General features: G+C 49.4%; 2 protein-coding genes and 1 pseudogene across 10 annotated transcripts in view; all 3 read right to left on the reverse strand.

Moving 5' to 3' along the window:
• FOXN3 (forkhead box N3) overlaps positions 1-22,691 on the reverse strand; it is a 438,293-nt gene that overhangs the window by 38,024 nt on the left and 377,578 nt on the right. The window lies entirely within an intron of this gene.
• LOC122443944 lies at positions 3,261-6,944 on the reverse strand. Its single transcript, XM_043472746.1, has 2 exons — positions 4,428-6,944; positions 3,261-4,300 (listed from the first exon to the last, which is right to left on the reverse strand). Exon 1 carries the CDS (start codon positions 5,704-5,706, stop codon positions 4,888-4,890), a length of 819 nt encoding a protein of 272 aa, XP_043328681.1. The 5' UTR covers positions 5,707-6,944; the 3' UTR covers positions 3,261-4,300; positions 4,428-4,887.
• On the reverse strand, positions 11,577-11,743 carry LOC122444489 (annotated as a pseudogene).

Here is a 22,691-nt window from a genome sequence, read left to right on the forward strand (position 1 = left end):
GTATAAAGCCCCACAGGCGATTAATAATAATATGGATGATGCTGGTTCCAAAAGACAATGTCTCAAAAAAGGAAAAAAAAAAAGAAAAGAAAAGAAACAAAACAAAAGTAAATGAACTAGACTCTGTAGGCCTTTTCCTGTTTTACCTGCAGGAGGTCCATTACTTACACTCCACAATGGAGTGCAAGTTTATTTTGATAAGTACATTGTATGAGAAACAGGTAAATTAATTTATTTGACAACTCCTGGGGCGAAGTTCCTGAAACAGTCATCGATCCTCCCTGATCTTAAAATATTAATGCATACACCAGCTGAACGATGAATCAAACAAGTTAAAGTTAGACTCAGCGCTGTCAGGGCTGCTGCAGCGCCTGCCCTCTCATCTCCCCACCAAGACAAGGGGCTCACAGTGCCCAGGTACTGCTGGTGTCCCTCAAGCCACAGGCAGCAGGCAGCTCCCGGGAGGTCACGGTGGGGGCTGAGGCCTTCCTCTTTTCGGAAAAGGCCTTTCCTTTCTTGGGACTGAGAGAACATGCCCGTTTCCCCTCGCCAAGCAAAAGTTCTTTGCCGTCTTTGAGAACACAAGTGTTGCAGGCAACCCAGGGCTCGCCTGCCTGTGGAGGGTCCCCACCTCCCCCGGCCACTCCCACGTGGAGTTTTCCTGAGTGACCAGGAGGTCTGATGGGGACAGAACAAGAGGAAACACAGGTAAGGAGTCTTGAGGCTTTTCCTGCTCGTTTTGTCAGAAAATGAAAGCAAGCAGTTCCATACTCTTCAAAAACACATCTGACCTCAGCAGGAAGGTGTCAGGGACCACAGACAGAAAGATATAATGAAAGAAATGCAAAGGGAAGAAAGAGAACCTTAAAGGGAGAGAGTACCCACATCGCATGGATTTTGCAGAACCTCAGTGGGGCAGCCCCAAGGGCAACACGGGCGGCGGGGAGAGCTTCAGGCCCACACAGCATCCACTCCAGCCCCTAACTCACCAGCCCCCATCGAGCCAGATAAACACACATGCTAAGTAAAACTAAGACGCTTCGGGACAAGCCCTCCAATCCTTTCTTCCACCCAGATTCGCCATGCCCAAGGCCTCCAGAGATAAACATTCCGCTGCTATCTTGGCGTTCCTGCTGGTCTCCAGGCATTTGGGGGTACGTGTGACACCCAGCCTTCCCACTGTTTCATTCATAATCAGGACCTGAACCCCACTCTCCATTCTGCATGGTCAGAGTCCCTGGGAGCATAAGCCCGAAAAGGCAGCAGAGGGAATGGAGAGAAGACGCGGAATGCCTCCATCATGACCTCTTGGCAGGTGAATTAGCAAACATGAGAACTGCAAATGGCATGAGAAAATGGTGAGGAAACATGTTTGTGCAGGTGTGTGCTCCCTGGTACGACGGTGCCAGCCCTTCCCCAGGGGATACAGCCAGAGTCATCCTGGGGGTATAGTTTGATGAGTATGACAAATTTTATACCACTGCTCATTGTTGTTCAGTTGCTAAGTCAGGTCCGACTCTTTGCAATCCCATGAACTGCAGCACGCCAGGCTTCCCTGTCCTTCACTATCCCCCAGAGTTCGCTCAAACTCATGTCCATTGAGTCAGTGATGCTATCTAACCATCTCAATCCTCTGTCAGCCCCTTCTCCTCCTGCCCTCAATCTTTCCCAGCATCAGGGTCTTTTCCAATGAGTCAGCTCTTTGCATCAGGTGGCCAAAGTATTGGAGTTTCAGCTTCAGCATCAGTCCTTCCAATGAATATTCAGGACTGATTTCCTTCAGGATGGACTGGTTTGATCTCCTTGCAGTCCAAGGGACTCTGAGAGTCTTCTCCAACACCACAGTTTAAAAGCATCAATTCTTCAGCACTCAGCCTTCTTTATGGTTCAACTCTCACATCGAGCGCTACTACCACCATAATCAAGATAGAGTAGAGCTCAGATACACATTTCCTTCACTCCAAAGTTTCCTTTTGCCCCGCTGCTCTGGGCAACTACAGATTTGCTTTCTGTTAACTCATCTATGATGCAGGGTCAGGAGTTCATTCCTATCACTGTTCTTCTTCACTAGTTCTCCACTGTATAGAAACACTATAGTGTGTTTATCCACCCAGCTGTAGATGGACATCTATGTTGATTCCAGTTTGGGATCTTCCCAAAAAAAAAAAAAAAAGCTACTGTGAATTCCTGGACCAGTCTTTTGCGAGGACACGCTTTCCTCCCCTTGGGTAACTGCTGGTAAGTGTCTGCTCAACTTCACAGGGAAACGATCCTCTTTTCCAAAGAGGCTGTACCACATATGAGTTCCAGTGGCTCCACATTTGTGTCAACACTTGAAACTGTCAATAAAACTTGAGCCATTCTAGAGCTGAGAAGGTCTATCCTGGTGGTTTTTACTTGCATTTCCCTACTGACAAACGGTGCTGACAGCTTCTCATGTGTTAACAGCCACGAGCGTATCTTCTGCGGAAAGCCTGTTCACGTTTGCACCTGTTTTATAGCTGGGTTGCTAAATTTCTTACTATAGAGTTCTGAGCTTTCTTTCAGCATTGCAGATGGAAGTCCTTTGTGAGATACTTTTTCTCTCCATAGCCTGTCTACCCAGTTTCTTAATGGTGTTTTTTTTTTAATAAGTAAACGTTTGAAATTTTTGTAAAGTCCAATTTATCACTTTCTTTGATAAATTTTTCTCAATGATTGTTGTATCCCAACTAAAAAAATCTTTGTCTACCCGCAATGTTGCACAAAACTGTCTCCTGAGGGGCATCTCATGTTAGTATATCAAGTATAAACTCTATCTGGGTTCAATACTAAGATCCAAATAAATGAAAATGGAAGGGATCAACCAAACCTCTTTCTTTATCTGGCAGGCTGATGAAGCACAGACCTCCAGAACCACATGGGTCAATACAAGAAGGACGCTCCCCGACTCCAGATGTGCTGGGAGAACCCCAGGCAGCCAGGCCTGTATGTGAGATAGTCTCTCAGGCCCTCTGCTATACACGACGTGCCTTTATGCTTGTCACAGCCTGACCTCCTGTGTGTGCTCCCACCTTCAGAGAAGACAACCTCCCATCTCTCCTCTCTAGAGAGACGCTGAAAGGGACAGTTGCTCAGTCGTGTCCGACTCTTTGCGACCCCGTGGACGATACAGTCTATGGAGTTCTCCAAGCCAGAGTACTGGAGTGGGTAGCCTTTCCTTTCTCCAGGGGATCTTCCCAACCCAGGGATCGAACCCAGGTCTCTCACGTTGCGGGGGGATTCTTTACCAACTGAGCCACCAGGGAAGCCCAGTATTATTAAAATGTTTAAGTTTCGTCCCTTAAAAAAAAAAAAAATCAAGAAAGCAATGCACGCCCATTGTGAAGACAAAAACAAAACACTCGGTGGGTATAACGTGAGGAATAAACGCCTCCCCTCCCCACAGACTCAGTCCCAGAGTTACAGCTTTTTGCTCACCTGTCCAGAAACTACAAATACAGGCATTTACTGAAATACCAGCGCACATATACTCACGCACACATACCTATTTTTAAAAAATTGGTTCCTATGGAAAATACTTCTCTGGAAAGGACTCTTCCCCCTTATTTTTCAGTTAATGACAGATCTTGGCACACTTTCATGTTAGTGTCCATCAGCTGAAGTTTTTTTGCGATGACTTTTTCATGCAGAAAAACAGACCACAGGGACAGGAGGGACACGGCCTCTCCTTCGGACTGAAGACCCTCGGCATGCAGACACAAAGCCCGTGGAGCCGGAAACCTGGCCCGCCAGCACTTCTCCCCACGGATCCAGAGGCCTGGAGACAAGGCCTGGGCACAGCCAGCCCCCTCCCCGCCCTGCAGACCAGCGAGGCTCCCATCTCTCCCTCCCCGGCCCATCATAGCCCTCGCTCCTCAGCCTCTCTGAGGGGCTCACTGCAGTGGCCCCCTAGATAACATGCTCGTTTTCATGAGCACACTTTGGGGCGGCTTCCCAGAACCCGCCTGCCAATGCAGGAGACAGAAGGGTCATGGGTTGGATCCCTGGGTGGGGAAGATCCCCTGGAGGAGGGCATGGCAACCCACCCCAGTATTCCTGCCGGGAGAACCCCATGGACAGAGGAGCCTGGTGGGCTACAGTCCACGGGGTCATAGAGTCAGACACGACCGAAGCGACTCAGCACAAAAGTCTCTCTGCCTACATCCCCACCCTGCTCAACCTGGCTTACCAGCGTAAGTAAAGAGGAAGATGTTTTTCGGGCCAGGAACTCTTTTTAGGAATGAAGATCCACTTGGCAGAAGCCAACCTTCTGATGTGCCTAGGGAATGAGGCTGAGGCAGCAGGACAGGAGAAGGGCACAGCGCCCTCTTTCTTGAGGGGCCGGGGGTGGGGGGGTGGGGGGGTATTGAGCTCAGCATCCTAGCACTGCAGGCCGCATCACTTACCACTAGGCTGGCTCGGTGAAACGCCAAGTACGCCATCATGGGAGCTTAATGCTCATCTTCAAAACCCAGCCCATTTCTAATCCCACATTTAAAAAAAAACTCCCCGCTTCTCAGGCTTCAGTAACAAATGTTACTTCTCTGCTGGCCCGGTTCCCAGCGGCCCATTTCAATTTTCATCTTTAATACAGCTGTCTTATCACATTGCCTCTTCTCTGCGCTATGAGACTGAAAAATGGTCACACATTTTAAAGATGTTTTCGAACCCTCTTTCTCCTGAAGGTATAGACATGATTATATTACCCTACAGTGAAATAGGAGGTAATGAAGTTTCCAGAACCAACTGTTCAGCTGTTTAGATTTAAAAAAGAAAAAAAAAAAGACTGTGGTTTATATTACCAAACTGTGGAAATGGTTTCTTCCGGGCACCGGGAGGAGCCTGCACCAGACAGGCTGCGGGGTCCTAGCCCCCCAACCAGAGACGCGAGCCGGGCCCGCGGCAGTGCAAATGCAGAGCGCTAACCACTGGCCCGCCAGGGAGGGCCCGGGGAGGCTTCTTCTCGGTGACTGTGCCGGGGAGCACGCGGCGAGGCCTGAGGAGGCTTGGCCTTGGCTCCGGAGGCCGCGGCTCATGAAGCAGCGACTGGTTTTGCTGGATCTGAGCGGGCTCCTCTTCCAAGGCTGCTGGCGGGCCGCAGACCCGCCACACGCTGACTGGTTTTAAAGCGCAGCGCACGCAGCTCCTGGCTCCGCCCACGACGCTCCCTACTTCCGCTTTCTGGCTCGCGGCTGCCAGAAACGCGTGCTCCACGGAGAACCTACCCAAGGGGCGTCTGCTGCCAGGCCTGCGGGGGCAGCTAGCGAGCAGGCTCTGACCGGCCGCCCTGGGGCCGCTGGGCCTGATGGCCGTGAGCAGGGGGCATCGGCGGATTGCGGGAGGGGCTGCTGATGCTGGGGGGCGGGAGAGGGGCACAGGCCGAGCCTTCCAGACTCCGGACTTCCTCCCTTTGGAAACCTGTTTGGTCCTGCCTTCCTCAAGAGCAAAAGCCCACCACCCGGCGGAAACTGGGAAGCCAGCTCTGCGTGTGGCTGGCTTCCAGGGGTGGAAATGGGCATGGGGGCGCCCACGAGAGCCCCGAGCACCGGAGGACCTGGCCACAGCGATGTCTCGGAGGAAGGGTGCACCAAGTCCAAACGCTGCAGACAGGCTCAGGCTGGGGGTCCCCGAGACGAGAGCACAAGGCCCGCTGGGATGACGGGGGCACCGCGGGCCTGGATGCATACCTGGGGCTCGGATGTTGGCATTCCTGGGTGATACTCACTCTCACACACCCCCGAGAGGCTAACACTCTGGGCATCCATCTAGGCGGTTAGGGGGCTCCAGGGCACCTTCCTGGGGCGGTTTCCCCTCCCCAGCTCTCACTTCTCCCCACTGACTGGAACGTCGGCTCCTGCCCAGGCCCCACCGGAAGCCACTTCCTCCTCTAGCAAAGGCCACAGGATTCCCGGCAGCTCCTGCACCAACCCCTCCCCAGCCCCTGCGGTCCTCCTGGGGGCCTGGCCCCCACCAGGTGCTGCAGTGCTTGTCCCTGCCGACAGCTGAAGACTTCATTTGCAGAGCGTCTCCAACTAGCTCTGTCTTCAACTGGGTGGGCGTGCAAAGCATCTTTTCCAGAAGCAAAGAGCCCCTCTCGGAGTGACACTGGCAGGTGCGTGAGAGTCGGTGCCACTCGGAACGCTGGCATCAGCGCCCCAAGGCCCAGAGCGACTCCCTGCCTGGCTCTCAGCCGTCTTCCTCCCTGAGAGCTGGAAGACCGATGAACTCCGAACACCGGGCACACAGGAGTATAAATTACGCTGACTCACCAGAATTCCCAAAGGAGCTAGGGAGCCATCGATTTCCCCAGACCTGGTAGGTGACGACGGTCATCAGTGAGGACGGGTCAGAACTAAACCTCAGCCCATGCTTTCAACAAACTGAAGCGCGCACGCCATCCTGTGCAACCAACCACCTGGATGGTGGATGATCATCAGCTGGATGATCATGCAGCTGAACTGAAGAAAGCGTTTCCCATGCTGGGATCAGCCACCTTACCAGAGCTGCCCTCCAGCATGAGGAAGAGGGGCAGCTGCCATTCTGGACACAGCTCTACCCTCAGGTTAGGGCAAGGGTCACGCTGTACGCCTGGGAGCGATGCTCAGCATCTCCCTTTATTTACTTCCAGACAAGTATCCCAAGAACCTGTCTGCAGTCAGGGGATGTGGGTGGGGTGAGGGGAGTAAATAAAAAATGAAATAATTTGCCTGTTACAGCCCAGGAGGCTGGAAACAATCCTGTAGCTAGCAGTGATGGGCGGTTGGGTGAGTTTGGGGGGCAAGGGGCCCAGAGGGACATGTGCAGCTCCCCACCCCAACCCTCTGCGTCTGCACCCCAGGGCACGTCAATGAGCTCCCTCACTTCCATACAACGGATTTCCAAAGGAACACCAGTGGTAAAGACGCGCCTGCCAATGCAGGAGACGTGGGTTGGATCCCTGGGTGGGGAAGACGCCCTGGAGGAGGGCATGGCTACCCACTCCAGGATTCTTGCCTGGAGAATCCCATGGACAGAGGAGCCTGGCGGGCTTCAGTCCATGGGGGTCGCAAAGAGTCGGACAAGACTGAGAGACTAAACAGTAACAACAAGTCTCTTATGAATGGACTTCCCTCTAGCTCAGCTGGTAAAGAATCTGCCTGCGATGCAGGAGACCAGGGTTCAACTCTGAGTCCAGAAGATCCCCTGGAGAAGGAAATGGCAACCCACTCCAGTATTCTTGCCTGGAGAATCCCATGGACAGAGGAGCCTGGGGGGCTGCAGTCCACGGGATCGCAGAGTCGGACACAACTGAGTGACTGAGCACAGGCTGGGGAGAGGCCTGCCCTGACCAGGAGTCGGCCACAGAAGGAGGGACTTCTTTCAGTCCTGCTTTCAGCTCCCAGAAAGCAGGTACATTAGCGCTCTTTGGTCACCCTTTCTCAGACGAAGAGTCACAAACATACGCTACTAAAAACCTGAATATTCGTCGGAAGGACTGAAGCTGAAGCTCCAATACTTTGGCCTCCTGATGCAAAGGGATGACTCACTGGAAAAGACCCTGATGCTGGGAATGACTGAGGGCAAAAGGAGAAGAGGGCGGCAGAGGATGAGATGGTTTGATGGCATCATCGACTCAATGGGCATGGATCTGAGTAAACTTTGGGGTATGGTGAAGGACAGGGAGGCCTGGCGTGCAGTCCATGGGGTCGCAAAACAGTCAAACAGGACTTGGCAATTAAACAACAACAGCAATAAAACCTAGTTACTTACAATCTGCTTGGGGTACCTTTTTAAAAAGTGATTTTTGTTGTTGTTGTTTATTTATTATTCGCCCACATGGGGGACAAGCCCGTGCACCTCTGCGGTAGAAGCGTAGCGTCTGAACCACTGGACCGCCAGGGAATCATCTGTCCCGGGTACCGTGATCAACAGCGGAAGGAAACACACAGGCTCTCTTCCCTACACCCACACACAGTAGGACAGCGGGCTGACAGCATCGTGCCTCCCCGGGTCAGCGGGTCCTGGGAAAGCCCAGCTCCTTCTCCACTAGACCCGAGTCTTAGACACCAAGGGGGAGCAAAGCAGGGAGAAGCGGCCTTCCCGCAGGAGACACGGAGGCCCTGGCTCCCTATCAGCCTGCACATGCTGCACCAGAGCCCCGACGCTGCTCCGGGGGGACTGGGATGCCCTCTTCATCAGAAACAGTGCTGACTGCCACCGACCCACCTCCCTCGGCGATTCCAGAGAGGATCCAGGCTGCGGATTCTCGCAACAGGATTACTGGCCACTGAACTCTGTCTGGGCCGCGGTTTTAATGCTCAGCCTTTCATGCTTCCTGGTCTAATCCTCACCCCCAAATACATTAGGGGGAGAGAAGATAAAAGCACATCTGTTGCTTGGTGTTTGTGTGTGTGTGTCTGTCTGTGTGTGTGTAGCTCTCTGAAACATGTTTATTCAGAAACAACTTACACTAGAGAAGATACTGATTGAAACATCAAAACAAAGCACAACACAACAAAGCACTTGTTTCCTTCATCCTGAAGGTGAACTTTACAGAACGCCTGTCCGAGACTGGCTCCTGGGAAACTCTACACTTTCTAAGGGTTGCAAAGAAGGTGGATACGATGAGGAGACTATAATTCCATTTTCGCTGCCTCATGCTTTCTCAATTGCATACAGACAGACTCTGGCCCCATCCATCCACTGTTGAGAACAGAAAATCTCATGAGGTTGTTAAGAAGTAATTCACTTTAGACACAACTAAATATGGAAATACATGGAAATGTAGATTCAAGATTAAGACTGCAAATACAAGTATCACAGAAATAAAAAGGATTAAGTTTTCCACTCAACAAGATTCACACGTAACGCTACGCTACTGGGAGAGAAGTCCTAAAGGAGATACCGACCAGCTGAGAAGGCAGTCGGCCCTAAGGATGGAAGATCTCCGCACCTTGAAGGCCTGTGGGTGGGCAGGGTAGGAATGATTAGTGTAACTGTGAAGCGGTGAGCTGACCTTTTGGTGGGCAAATGGGAAACTGGTTGTAAAGACAATAAAAAAAACCAGAAAAAAAAACAAAACCAAAAAAAAAAAAAACCACCCCTAAACCAGAAAAACAAACAAAAAATAACCCCAGAAGTTTTCCAGAACAATTTTGGGGAATGTCTGCATCCCTGGAACAAGTATTCTGTCTTGAGGCTACATGGAAGGATCTCTCTTATTTTGGATGTGCTTGAAAAAAGAACTGAGCTCCTTACTTTCCAACCATATAGCATACAAGAGTCAAAGAACCAGTCCATAAAAACACCCAGCCGGTACATCGTGGAATGAAGGAGGCCAGGTGCTGAGGGCAGAGCTGGTTGGGGAAGCAAGCTTGTAAAGGAGGGGAGTCCGGGCCGAAGCGGACTTCCTTCTGCAGAGCCTCTGTGTTTGTTCCGGAAATATACGTGCTAAGCCAGAGCGAGGTTTCCAGCGTGTGTCTGGGGCATATTTGTTTTTGGAAAAACCAAGAGGTGATCATCTCCAGACCATCCCATGAACAGACCCAGGTAGACCCTGAAGGTAAAGAGGACGGAAGCTGAGGGCGGAGGGGGTGGGGTGCGCTCCCACCATGGCTGCCCACACACACAGAGCCATCTGGAGCTCGCCCCACCGGCCGCCGGGACAGCAACTGGGGTCCTTCTCCCACCGCAGAGGGCACTTCCCATCTTCCAAAAGGGAGGAAAGCTACAGCGAGTGTCAAACGAGCAAAACCAAACACGGACACTGGAAGAGAGCAGGAAATGTCTACGGGGGCCACCACCACCATGCAGCACCCGGGCTTTTCTCTCCCCTTCCGGGGTTCTTCCAGCAAGGCTGTCGGCCCCTCTTCACCGGGGAGCCGGAGCCCCGCCTGGGCGCCTCTAGCGTGGCTGGGCCCCGGGTCAGTGTGGCAGCTGTCCCCCAAGCCCCGCTTCTGCGAGCTCCGGCCACCAAGGTGCCTGGTGACAGACACGCAGCCCTGCCTGGGAGGCCAGGCAGGCACAGGCGGACCCTACGGCCACCAGCCTCCTGTCCCCGCGGATGGTGACAGCTCCAGAGAGTGTGTACGCGTGTGATGGGGGCGGGGGGCATGGAAGAAAGAGGTGAGGACAGAACATGCATTCTAGAAATCTGGGCTTCGGCTTGACTGGGGATGGAAAGAAAAGGCTGGGAAGCCTAACTGTTTTCCCTCTTTTCTCAGCGATGCCTTGTGACTTGCGGGATCCTAGTTCCCTGACCAAGAACTGAACCCTGGCAGTGGAAGCACTGAGTCCTAGCCAGTGGACGACCAGGGAAGTCTGAAGACTGGTTTGCTCTAAGACAAACAAGTTGTTTAAAAAAGGTTGTTTTTTTTCTTCCTCTTTTTATTTAAACAAGTTCTTCATAGCCAACCTCACCTAAAACTGAACCACATATTCAATACAGTATTCAATATTCAATACGGTATTCCCTGAATCTGGCTGATCACGTCAATAAAACAAAACACCAAAAACAAACAAAATGCACGGAAGTCCCTGAAAGTTACGATGCAAGTAGCCTGCAGGACTGTGCACGTAGACCGATGGAAGTGAGGACAAAAAATGGAAAGCAGGAACCAGATCCCAGTGCCTCCCGTTCTAAGCTGTGCTCTTGAGACCACTGACCTGTGTCTCCCACCAGAGGGCCGGCCGGCCGTGTCTGAACTCATGGAGCAGGTGGTACCCGGAGCGGCCAGGTACGGCTCCGCCACTCGAAGACGCCTCTGAAACTCCCACCCGCCTTCCCCGGGAAGGGAAGCAGTCTCTCCCTTCCCAGACACGTAGAGCTCTCCTGAGCGTTTCCTGCCGCGTGCCGGCTGTCTTCTGCTCGTCTCCTGTACATTCACAGGGTCTTCCCAAAGACAGGCAAAGAGGGTCTTCCCAAAGACAGGCAAAGAGGGTCTTCCCAAAGCTACTGAGCATTCACTTCCTGGCACAGTGTCGCACTTCTTACACGCCTGCCTTACTTGCATTTTGGGAAAAAGAAGGAATTCCTTTTGCTACGGAATTCTTGGAAAGGATGCTTGCTTCAAGAGTGGAAGACGCACTGAGGCCCACATCTCCTGACAGCGAGCCAGCACTGCAGGTGTCTGAGAAGCCTGCAGAGGAAGCAGGAAGAACCTGGTCCTGTCTGCCAACTGCAAAGACCATGACTCTCCTAGGTGAGGACCTGGTCAACAGCTCGCAGTCACGGGCCTTCTGGTTCTCAAGAGATGGCCTTTGAAGGATGTCACATTCATTCCTCAGTCAGTGATCAGTTTCTAGGTTCCGCTCCTTCCAGCACCTAGCATGTGAGTCAACCTCAAAGGCCTCCGTGGGCTTGACATTTCCAGACTGTGATCTTGCCTGTAACACCAATTTCAAAGGTGGAAGAAACATTAGTCTTACCAGTCTCAGAGGGGCTTCTATGCAAACAAGGGGCTTCTGAGCAGTTTGTAACCACATCCAAAGAAGCTATAAAGATTATCGAGGTGCTGAGAACTTAGGGTAGAGTCTGAGATCCATAACAAACAGAAGAACTACATGGTTAAAACTGCTGGTGGTAACAGACTATGATCACTACCACTTCCCAGGAAATGAAACCAGGGTTTCCTGGAGAAATGGCTGACTCCCGGCCTGGCACAGGAAATACACACAGTGAGCCCAGAGCAACTTGTCATATCAGATGCTACACTTGATCTTAGCCAAAAGGCTGAGAAGCGATTGTCATATCAGAAAACACGACTGAAGTCCACCGGCTTCATGTCAAAAGGACTCACAAAGGACGACTCAAAGGCCCTCCTATTGGCCAAAGGTGGGACAATTTGAGCTCCCTTGAAGGTAATAACTGCATTCAATTGAAACACATCAAACATGCTTAAACCCAATCATTCATAATAGTATTTTTAAAAAACTGAAACTCACTGGAGGACTGACTCATTCTTTGAGAACTGATAAAAGAAAGAATCAAGTGATCTCTCTTCCTTTCCTATACGAAGTATGTCTGCATTAACTAAGGGACTGAAGGGGAGATGTTTCTCTGTAGAGAGATAATCAAGATCATATGTGAAAAAGGAAAGATGAGTTTGCATTGGCAAGATTTTACAAGTCCCTGCTGAATTCCTTTATTATCTTTATTTATTACCACATAAGCAGTGGCAATCAATAGCTGCTAATATCACAAAAAAGAAAACAATCAGGTGCACTATACACCTGATAGAGGAATTACATCCCACTTAGAGATCATCTTACTAAGAAAACCAGTGTTCAGCCTGAACTCTTCAAGCCTTCAGAGCAATGGTTCTCAACCATGGAGTGATGGTGGCCCCTTGGGGACACTTGGCAATGTCTGGAGACATTTCCGTTGTTGTAACTGACGTGTGTGTGCATGTGCGTGTATGGACATGTGTGTGTGTGCTCTGACATCTAGTGTGTAGCGCCCAAGTATGTTGCTAAACATCATATAATGCACAGGACAGCCCCTCACAGCAAAGAATTACCTGACCCCAAACATCCAGGGCCAAGGTTGAAAAAGCCAGCTCTCAGTGGAACCCCCAATTCATAGTAAATTTAGGGGACTGGGGAACGAGTTAAAAGACAACACAAGATGCAATCAGCAGAGTCTAGACTCTGGGAGACAGACAACCTCTTCAACTACGACAGCTGCAGCAAGAAAAGAGATAATTATGGGGAACCTGCAGATTGAGAGAGACTTAAGGGGCGTATCAATTGATGACAATGTATGAACTTTATTTGCTTCCGGATTTGAAAAATAAATGGTTAAAAATGGACTTCTCTGGTGGTTCAGTGGTGAACACTCCACATTTCCACTGCAAAAGGGCACAGGTTTGGTCCCTGGTTGGGGAAGTTGCTACATGCAGCACGGTACAGCCAAATGGATGAATAAAAATACCCCCCAACCCTGTAAGCAATCAGGGGAAAATAAAACTGCTTAATTACTAAGGAATTTTCTTTTCCCTGGGTTTCATTGAGGTACAATTGATATAAAGCATTGTAAAATGACAATCAAAGATAAATTTACCACAATAAATTTAGTTAAATCCACCACCTTACATAGTTAACAACTGTTTCTCCTCGTGCTGAGAACTTTTAAGATCAAAGAAATTATTATTAAAAGTTATAAGGTGTATTATTGCTATTGTGGTTGTGCTTTAAGAGTTTCTACCTTGTTGAGCTAGCCATACAAGAAGTCACGTGATACCCAGGGATTTGCTTCAGAACTCCCATGACGTGGAGGTGGAAGGTGGTGAAAAATGGGAGAGTCAGATGGAACAACCTGGCCAGGATCTGATGATCACTGGGGGAAAGGCAATAGGGGGTTTATTATCATTCTATTGAAAAGCTCTAAAAAAAGTTGGGAAAAAACGGTGGCAAAATATACACCAGTCCAACCATGCCAGATGCGGAATATGTATGCTCTTTATTAACAGAAAGAGGGCCCATGACTCGGCGCTCTGGGTGACGGTGGGTTCTGAGAAGGCCATCGTGGAAGACGGGCTGAGGTCTAGACTCAGGGAAGCTTGATTTTCCTCTTGAACACGAGTTAGATTTGATCTTCCACTAGAGAAAGCGTTAAACAGAGTTAAACCCAACACTTAAACAGCATGATGATGCACAGCAGGGCCAATTTGTGTGTCTGATGGTGCTGGCCTGGTGGAGGCTGGGGGCTCGAAAGAGGGGTCAGCGCCCTCCTGACCCCTGCAGGCAATTAACTTATACTTCCAGGCAGGAGGTGCTATTATCTTTAACTCAGCAGGCACAACTGTACACAATTAGAGGTCATAATTACGGCTCTCTTTTTTAAAAAATGTGACCACAGTATCCAAATTGACCTCCTGCGGCAGGGCCGTCCACATGCTGGGAAGTACAGAGAAGGCGGGGGCAGGGGGCCCGGAGACGGGTGGTCAGAGCCCCCACGCGGTTCCTAGGGTCGGGAGACCGGCCTGATCCCCCACGGAACGTTGATCTGTTTGGGGTTTGCTAATTACCGTTTTCCACCGAGATACATTTTATTTCTTTAAATAGACACAGGCGGGACAGAGACTAGCCGGAGCGTTAGGCCGTCTTTTTGACCACAGGAAAAAGGCAAAGCAACCGTGCAAATTAACATGCCAGTAATTACGTGCGTCTACTGGCTAATTAGCCACGTAATAACGGAGTTGAAAAGATCAATTCTGGATCATTTTTCCATGTTAGTGTTGTGTGAAGTTGTTACAGAGACTCCACTTCAGAAATTCTGAGCTACCGTTATTTTGTTATGTCTGATAATCGGCCCCGCCTAGCAATATTTCTGGCTTAGGTAGCCCAAATCATCATAGAGCGTGGATCATTTCGCCGAGAAATAAAACCTACCTGGTTTTTTGTAAAGTCAGACTACTCTCAGCTCTAAGCAGACAGTAATAGAATTTTTGAGCTCAAAGAGACCCTGTAAAGTCACCTGTAGATGAAAAGCCCAAGGCAGGTCCAGACAGCGTAGGGGAGCAAACAAGCTGGTAGAAAACCACAGGGTGAGGGACGCAGAGAAGCATCTCTGGACCAGCCGGGGGTCAGCACCTCCTTGAGTGGTCATGTTAACTGCAATTCCCTCTTCCAACACACAGTCAGGCAGCCACCCTTTCTCATACTCCTTTCCTCAGGAGCGTCTGATTCTCCACTCTTCACCAGTAGCCACTCAGTAACCCTGACAAACAGCCAACTTCTTTCCAACAGTATCTGAAATGCTCAGGCAATGCTTGAAAAATTGGAAAGAGAGATAATCTCTTGCAGGCTGAAAAAGGGGACCAAAAATTCCCGAGTCTGATACAAGTGTTTTCAAAAGGATGAGACGATGTCAAGTCACAACATTCACAGCCAGAGACGAGTCTCACTTAGAGGCCTGAGATGTGTGGTTTTCCACCAAGATACTTCTCTTGAATAGAAGAGCCTCGGGAATCAACGATGATTCCCTATATATTTGTAAACGCTTTCTCTATTCAGAAAAGAAAAACTTAACTGCTATTCAGAGGTGCCCAAAACTGAAGTTTAAATAGAAGAATGATTGCCTTACTACTTTCATAGGCATGTCACTATGAAGAAATACTACTTTACTACTGTTTTCTCTGGGTTCAGTAAAAGAAGTTGAAGGAATGGGTCTAAATACATCACAACAAAGGTATTTAATTGGAACTTGTTCCTTTGCATCTCTGTATAAATCACTGCATGATACACTAACGCAAATGCATTGATTGAGTTCATCCAACCACTGTGATGAAAAAGGGGGGATGGTTCAGTGGCAAATTCTTCAAGTTTTACATTATTTATTGGAACACTCCATGCTGTTACTCAGCCTAGAAGCTACTTCCGTGTTTCACAAGGACTTTTGTAAACTACGTGCCAGGACATCACGGCTCCAGGACTGAGGTTTGCCTCCACACCGAGTCCACTGTTGCCGCTCAAACATCCTATTAACATAAAAGTCTTGGCTCCCTAGAGCTTTGGTTTACTGCTTAGTAAATCAATGTCCACCGTATTTATCCCTAAGTGCTATTTGCTGCATTAATTTACACAAACAAGCGACAAATTGAATGCTTTCATTTGGTATTTCAATTAAATTTTGAATCTGGACTGCACATTTCATTTAGCTATTTTTTGGCCCTGGCATATGGGGCAGCCTCAGCACCAGTGACTGAAAGAGTTAAACACACGGGCTGTAGGTCAGCCACGTCCTGTGGGGGTGATCCGACTGCACCTTTCAGGGTAAAAATGTTCCTTCTACATTGTAAAATCTTGGCATCTGCTGAGCAGCAAATCTAGCTCATTTTGTTTTGCTTTATTTTATTCTCAAAAGGAACTATACAGTCTGGACTACAGAACACAATTAATTTCTACATTTCTTCCCATTCTCTGGCCGCCTATTTTCTCCATCGAAACCATTTTGCCAAAATACAAAAACCCAAATAGACTAGCTAATGAATCCAAAGTGGATTTAATTTTATTGATTCCATTTCCCACAAAACTGTTCATTTATCTCTTTTTCTTTATTTCATTACCTTGCATCTGGAATATTCCGTGGCCCACCAAACCAGTGGGCGCCATTCTATTTGTTTCTCTCTGCAGAGTGCAGGGGTAGACGGAAGAGAGCCTACACTTGAAGCAATTCTGGAGATTAAGCTTCCCAAGAATATTCACTTTTATCTCAATCTTCATGTTCCAAAATGGCCAAGTCATCTTGGTCGTGTTTATTAACCAAAGGTAATAGGCAAGATCCTAATCAGAGCTTCCAAGTATGAAGCCGCATGAATCAATTCTCTCTCTGGGGATGCGGACAGGTGGTTCTCAAGCCCCACCGCAAGACCCCACGCGCATCCTGGGACCTGAGCTGCAGCATCCTGGGCTCCTGGTGGCCACCCAGAGAAAAGCAGTTTTCCAGGAAGGGAAGAGCGGCTTGCCCTGAAGACAAGAGCAGGAACCCATCCAGGCGGAGGGGCCAGTCGGTTCACAAGGAAGATGGCTACGGAATCTGCAGAAAGGGCCTGTGCACACTGTCGCTCTGGGCATGGGTCCACAGCTTCTAGCCAGTCGTCTCAGGGATGGATTACACAGAAAAGGGTAAGAATCACCGGCTTTACACTCACTCATCAGAGATTTCAGCCTCACCCTGTAGCGCATCACTGCCGTTGTTGAGTTGCGCAGTCGTGTCCAGCTCTGTGTGACCCCATGGACTGTAGCCCGCCAGGCTCTTCTGTCCAAGGGATTCTCCAGGCAAGGGTACTGGAGTGGGTTGCCCTTTTCTCCTCCCGCGGATCGTCCTGACCCAGGGATGGAACCCACATCTCCTGCACTGGCAGGCGGATTCTTTACCGCTGAGCCACCCGGGAAGCCCCTGTAGTGTCATCACTGAGGACAGAGCTAAATGCGCTCCTCTTGCTGAAAGGTAGCATTACGAGTCTCTGCTCTGGAATGACCCTGAAATCTGCAATGCCAAGATACACTCTGTGAAGAACTGAACATTTGTGTCCCCCCACAAGATTCATATATTGAAGTCCTTACCTTCAATGTGATGGTATCTGGACATGGGGCCTTTCAGAAGGAATGAGGATAGATTTCAGCATGAGGGTGAGGCCCTTGTGATAGGATTAGTGGCCTTATAAAGAGAGAGAAACCTTCTCTCTCCTTGTGGGAGGATGAAATGAGAAGCTTGCATCTCCAAGCCAGTAAGTAAGCTCTCACCAGAAACCAAATCTTGCTGGACCTTGATCTTGGACTTTCCAGCCTCCAGTCTGAGAAAATACTTCTGGTGAAGCCACCCAAACTGTGATTTTTGTTATGGCAGCTGGAGTAGACTAAGGTACGTTCCTTGGTGGTGGGGGTGGTGCTGGTGGTTCAGTTCAGTCCAGTTGCTCAGGCGTGTCTGACTCTTCGTGACCCCATGAACTGCAGCACGCCAGGCCTCCCTGTCCATCACCAACTCCCAGAGTCCACCCAAACCCATGTCCATTGAGTCGGTGATGCCATCCGGTCATCTCATCCTCTGTCGTCCCCTTCTCCTCCTGCCCCCAATCCCTCCCAGCATCAGGGTCTTTTCCAATGAGTCAGCTCTTCGCATGAGGTGGCCAAAGTATTGGAGTTTCAGCTTCAGCATCAGTCCTTCCAATGAACACCCAGGCCTGATCTCCTTTAGGATGGACTGGTTGGACCTCCTTGCAGTCCAGGGGACTCTCAAGAGTCTTCTCCAACACCACAGTTCAAAAGCATCAATTCTCCGGCACTCAGCTTTCTTCACAGTCCAACTCTCACATCCATACATGACTACTGGAAAAACCATAGCCTTGACTAGACAGACCTTTGTTGACAAAGTAATCTCTCTGCTTTTTAATAGGCTGTCTAGGTTGGTCATAACTTTCCTTCCAAGGAGCAAGCATCTTTTAATTTCATGGCTGCAATCACCATCTGCAGTGATTTTGGAGCCCAGAAAAATAAAGCCAGCCACTGTTTCCCCATCTATTTGCCATGAAGTGATGGGACTGGATGCCATGATCTTAGTTTTCTGAATGTTGAGCTTTAAGCCAACTTTTTCACTCTCCTCTTTCACTTTCATCAAGAGGCGCTTTAGTTCTTCTTCACTTTCTGCCATAAGGGTGGTGTCATCTGCATATCTGAGGTTATTGATATTTCTCCCGGCAATCTTGATTCCAGCTTGTGCTTCCTCCAGCCCACCGTTTTCTCATGATGTGCTCTGCATATAAGTTAAATGAGCAGGGTGACAATATACAGCCTTGACGTACTCCTTTTCCTATTTGGAACCAGTCTGTTGTTCCTTGTCCAGGTGTAACTGTTGCTTCCTGACCTGTATACAGGTTGTATTATCAGAATTCAACAATTCATTAAAATTGTATGCAGCAGACTCTGGATTGCTCAGCATCTACATTCCATTGGCTTTCTAGCCGAAGAGGTTGGAAAGCTAAAATTCTTCATTTTCCAGACTCCCTTGCAGCTAGGTCTCTGGGTGTGAATTCAGCTCTGCCAATCAGATGCAGTCAGGTTGACTAAAGGCACGGGTGAGGTGAGGCCCTTTAGCTGTCCGAGTGGGCATACAGGAACAGAGACATTGGGTCTTCTTGATGTGGCCATCGGGGCCCATTCTCAAGTGCCCTCCTTGGGTATTGAGTGGCAGCTTCAGGAAAGGCAGTGTCCCTGGGTCACAGACAGGAGGCGTGTATTGCAGGTACAGTGGTTTCTCTGGTGGTTGGTCCTACAGGATCTGGAAATCATGCCTGAAGGGCTAGTCAAGACTCCCCTCCTCTGGCTCTTTCCCCAATTTGACAGGCACCTAATATGGTCAGGATGATCCTCCAGAGAAGGAAATGGCAACCACTCCAGTATTCTTGCCTGGAAAATCCCAAGGATGGGGGAGCCTGGCAGGCTGCAGTCCATTGGGTTGCAGAGTCAGACATGACCGAGCACACACACATAGAACAACAACACCCTATATGGCCTCTCTTTCTGCGTCAACCGCCTAGAACACTTGCCGTTTCCGGCTCTGTCTCCCAGACACAGGACCAGAAGCTCACAGGTGAGAACCCGGGGAGCTGCCAGCCCCCACCAGAGCAATGGGAGGATGGCTGGGCTGGTGAAGTCAGCCCCAGTCTGAAGCAGTCACCTTCTGCAGTTCTGTGTCTAAAGAGGGAAATGAACACACTCAGATCTCTCTAACTGACATCACTTCCAGGAGATACTCAGAAGTGGCCGACGCTTCTCCCGTTCTATGAGGCTGGCGAAGGGTGGGGGGACCTCCTCACTCACTTCTTTCTCTGGGCACATGGGTACCTTCTTGGCATGCTCCTGGCTACCCAGGTAAGCCACTCAGCACCCTCCACACACACGGTGTCTTCTGAGGAACAGGAAAACTCTGGAGCTGATCAGGGACGTGTCTACACACCCGTCACCCCCGCGCCCCTCTTCCCTGCACACAGCACGGCCTTGCGACAACCTCAGTCAGCACTGAAGCCTTGCTTCCCGCCAAAGGCCCTGTTAGAAAAGGGCACGGATGTGTGGAAACCCTGACCCTGGCATTCGGTTCTGTTTGAGGCCTATTTCTTACCCCTCTCATAGCAAGTCACTATAGATCACCCCTGTTCTCAGAGCCAGGCACCTCAGTGGGATGTGCACGTGTCCTAGGAAGGACAGCGCTGTGTAGACCATGTTTCTCTCTTTGCTCTTGTCGTTAGGGAACTCAGGGCTGGGTTTTAAATCAACCGCTGTTATTCTCTTGGCCTAGACTTTTGAAGTATAGCCCCTAGGAATGTCCCTCCCTTTCTTTCCTTCCCAATATAGCTACTTAAATTTATTTATTCTGATGTGGACCATTTTTTAAAATCTTTATTGGACTTGTTACTGTATTGCTTTCTGTTTTATGTTTTGGTTTCTTGACTGAGAGGCAGGTGGGATCTTAATTTCCCGACCAGGGATCGAATCTGCACCTCCTGCATTGGGAGGCAAAGTTTTAACAACTGGACCACCAGGAAAATCCCTACACAGCTACTTTAAGAAAATCGATAGTAGGGACTGCTCATATTGTTGCTTCTTGTGCTTTTATGATCATAAATCATCTCCCTTCTGTTTTTAGAAATAGGTGAGGCACACATAAATACAATATTTGCTTTGGGCAAGCCACTGATCTGAGGATAAGACCCTGCTGGCTCATGCAAGTGAGGAAAACTAAAGAGGGATAATGGATAAGACCCTTTCTCTTTTGTTCTGGAGGAGACAGGAAGACTGCCACCCAGAGACAATTAACTGTGTTTCTAGAAAAGAAGCAGGCGATCCCAGCACCTGTGATGTAGCTGCTCAGGAGCATAGTTTATTAGGCTATTGCTGCCTCTAACTTTTATCCTCGCTTTGACAATATTGACGAAGCCCATATTATCACTGCACTTTCTCAACTCATACATAGGTCTTCCCTCAGTGAGCTTTCTCATAGATTGTTCTTTTTTTTTTTTTAATAGATGTTGGCTAGGTGGTTTTCTTTTTAAGTCTTCACTGAATCTGTTACAATATTGCTTCTGCTTTATGTTTTGGCTTTTTTGGCCTTGAGGCATGTAGGATCTTCCCTCCCTGACCAGAGATGGAACCTGCCTCCTGCACTGGAAGGTGAAGTCTTAACGAGTGGGCCGCTAGGGAAAGTCCCTCTCTCCGATTCTTGAAGAGTGAAAAAGGAAGTCTCTTGGGGTCAACAGGCAAGCACAAAAGGAGCAAATCCCCAAAGTTAATAAGCCAGTGTGGACACTCTCCCAACCGCGAGGAGGTAGCTTCTCTGTATTGTCTTCCAACCAGGGGGCAGGTTCCTTAGCACCAAAGGCTTCTGTCTTCTTATCTGTTAAGGAGGGAGATTTCTTATCTGTGAATCAAGGAGGCTGGACTAAATACCTGCATTCTATCACCAGTGAGGCACTGTTTTTTGGCCGCTGAGGAGGTTTGTCTGTGAGTCTCCAGCAGGGCCCAGGCCCCGGCCGCCCCCGCCGGCCGCAGGTTCCAGGCTGGGCAGAAAGAGCCCCCGCGCCGGGCCCTCGTGTTCGGCGAGTCCCTCCCCATCCGTCTGCTCAGCTGCCCCGACAACTCGACGGCAAAGGCCGGGCCTCGTGCCGCCGGCTCCAAATCGGGCAGCTGCCTGCCCGGTTCGCTCCGGGGCCCACGCGGGGAGCGGACGGCAGCGCGTGGCGGCCTGAGCCGGGCGGGCGCCCGCCGACCCCGCCGACCCGCGCGGCGCCCCGGCCCCTGGACTCGCCCGGAGGCGGTTCAGCCCGGACAACTAACCGCCCGCTGCGCTTTGTCCGACTTTTCCCCTCGGCCAGCGGGGACCAAGTGGTATTTGCTTAAAAGAAAAAAAGGCAACACAGACGACAACTAGCTCCTTGGGAGCAACACAGTTCCATTTTCTGATCCCTATCAGAGGGTCAGACGCTGTTCCGACTGTAAAACTGTTTATTGGGTGAGGTGAGCCAAGCCGAGCCCTTTTAAAAAAGCAAGAGAATTAAAAGAATGTGCCTTCAGATGGCTAACAAAAATGGGATAAAGGACGTTGAGGGCAGTGCGGACTATGGAAAATCATTTTGTGAGGCGTCTAAGCCAGAGAAAACAGGATTGGTGGGTTAATTATGTAATTAAACTGCAGTCAGCAGTGGGCAGGGTCTTCTGTCTTTCAAAATCCAAACTAGTTATTCAAGCTTTCATTGAATACACTTTATAGAGATTCTTTTTGGGGACGGTGCCCAATTTTTCTTATTTGGATTAGACTTTTTTTTTCAAAAAGGGCTGCTTTGCCAATTTGGCTTTTAGTCTCTGGGATAAAATAATCAAAACGCCCCCCCGCCCTTCCTCAAATACATTTTTTTTTGCTTTATTTCGTCAGAGTTAGAAGAACAGAGATTCTTTTGGGGGGTGGGGGCAGACAGCCAAAGAAATATCGCAGCAAGGTATCTGACTTCTTTACAGAGACACCCTGTTTCCTGTTTGATTTTGGTTTTCAAAAGCAGAACAATTTTCACATCATTATATAAAGGCCTTCCACTATTTAAAATGTCGGTTCTAAATTAATTTTATACCCCCGAGGCAGACTGCATCTGACCACACTGGATTCTATCCATTTAATAAGGTGAGAGAATTTAGTGAAAGCGACAGTAAAAACGACAACAACAAAAAAAACCCCAAAAAACTTTCAGTCTAGAACAAGAATTTTCAAGTCCATTGTTTCTGGAAGCTTGGCTTTGTTTTTCCATAGGGCAAGCCCCCAGCTGTTTACCCCATCAGCCCAAATGCAGAAGGAAAGTGGCTTCCGTTACATGGCAGTCAAGAGAATCTGCCTAACTGAGAGACCTACAGTGACATGTGATACACGGGCTGGCTGCTGGTGGCGAGACAGCTGAAAAATCCGATGACCACCGTCTTAAAATTTTAACAGCTGGGCAGACACGGACGATGTAATGCAATGGGTCCCTGTATCTAAAACTGTTCATTCACCCTGAAGATAGAGTTCTTAAGAAGTAAGAAGTAAGAAAGAAGTAGAATCTTCTTAAGAAAAAGCAATCTCAGTTCCTCTTGAAAAAGTTTATTAATTTGCTGAGAGTTGCTGCAGAGGCAAAATGAGAAGTGGGACACGTTTGACAATGAACAGGAAG

The sequence above is a fragment of the Cervus canadensis genome, chromosome 6 (assembly GCF_019320065.1).
Source record: "Cervus canadensis isolate Bull #8, Minnesota chromosome 6, ASM1932006v1, whole genome shotgun sequence".
Lineage (NCBI taxonomy): Eukaryota > Metazoa > Chordata > Mammalia > Artiodactyla > Cervidae > Cervus > Cervus canadensis.

Bases quoted from the DNA above. Each gene is read 5' to 3' on its own strand.
- LOC122443944 (XM_043472746.1), bottom strand. From the start codon at position 5,706: ATGCATCCAGGCCCGCGGTGCCCCCGTCATCCCAGCGGGCCTTGTGCT.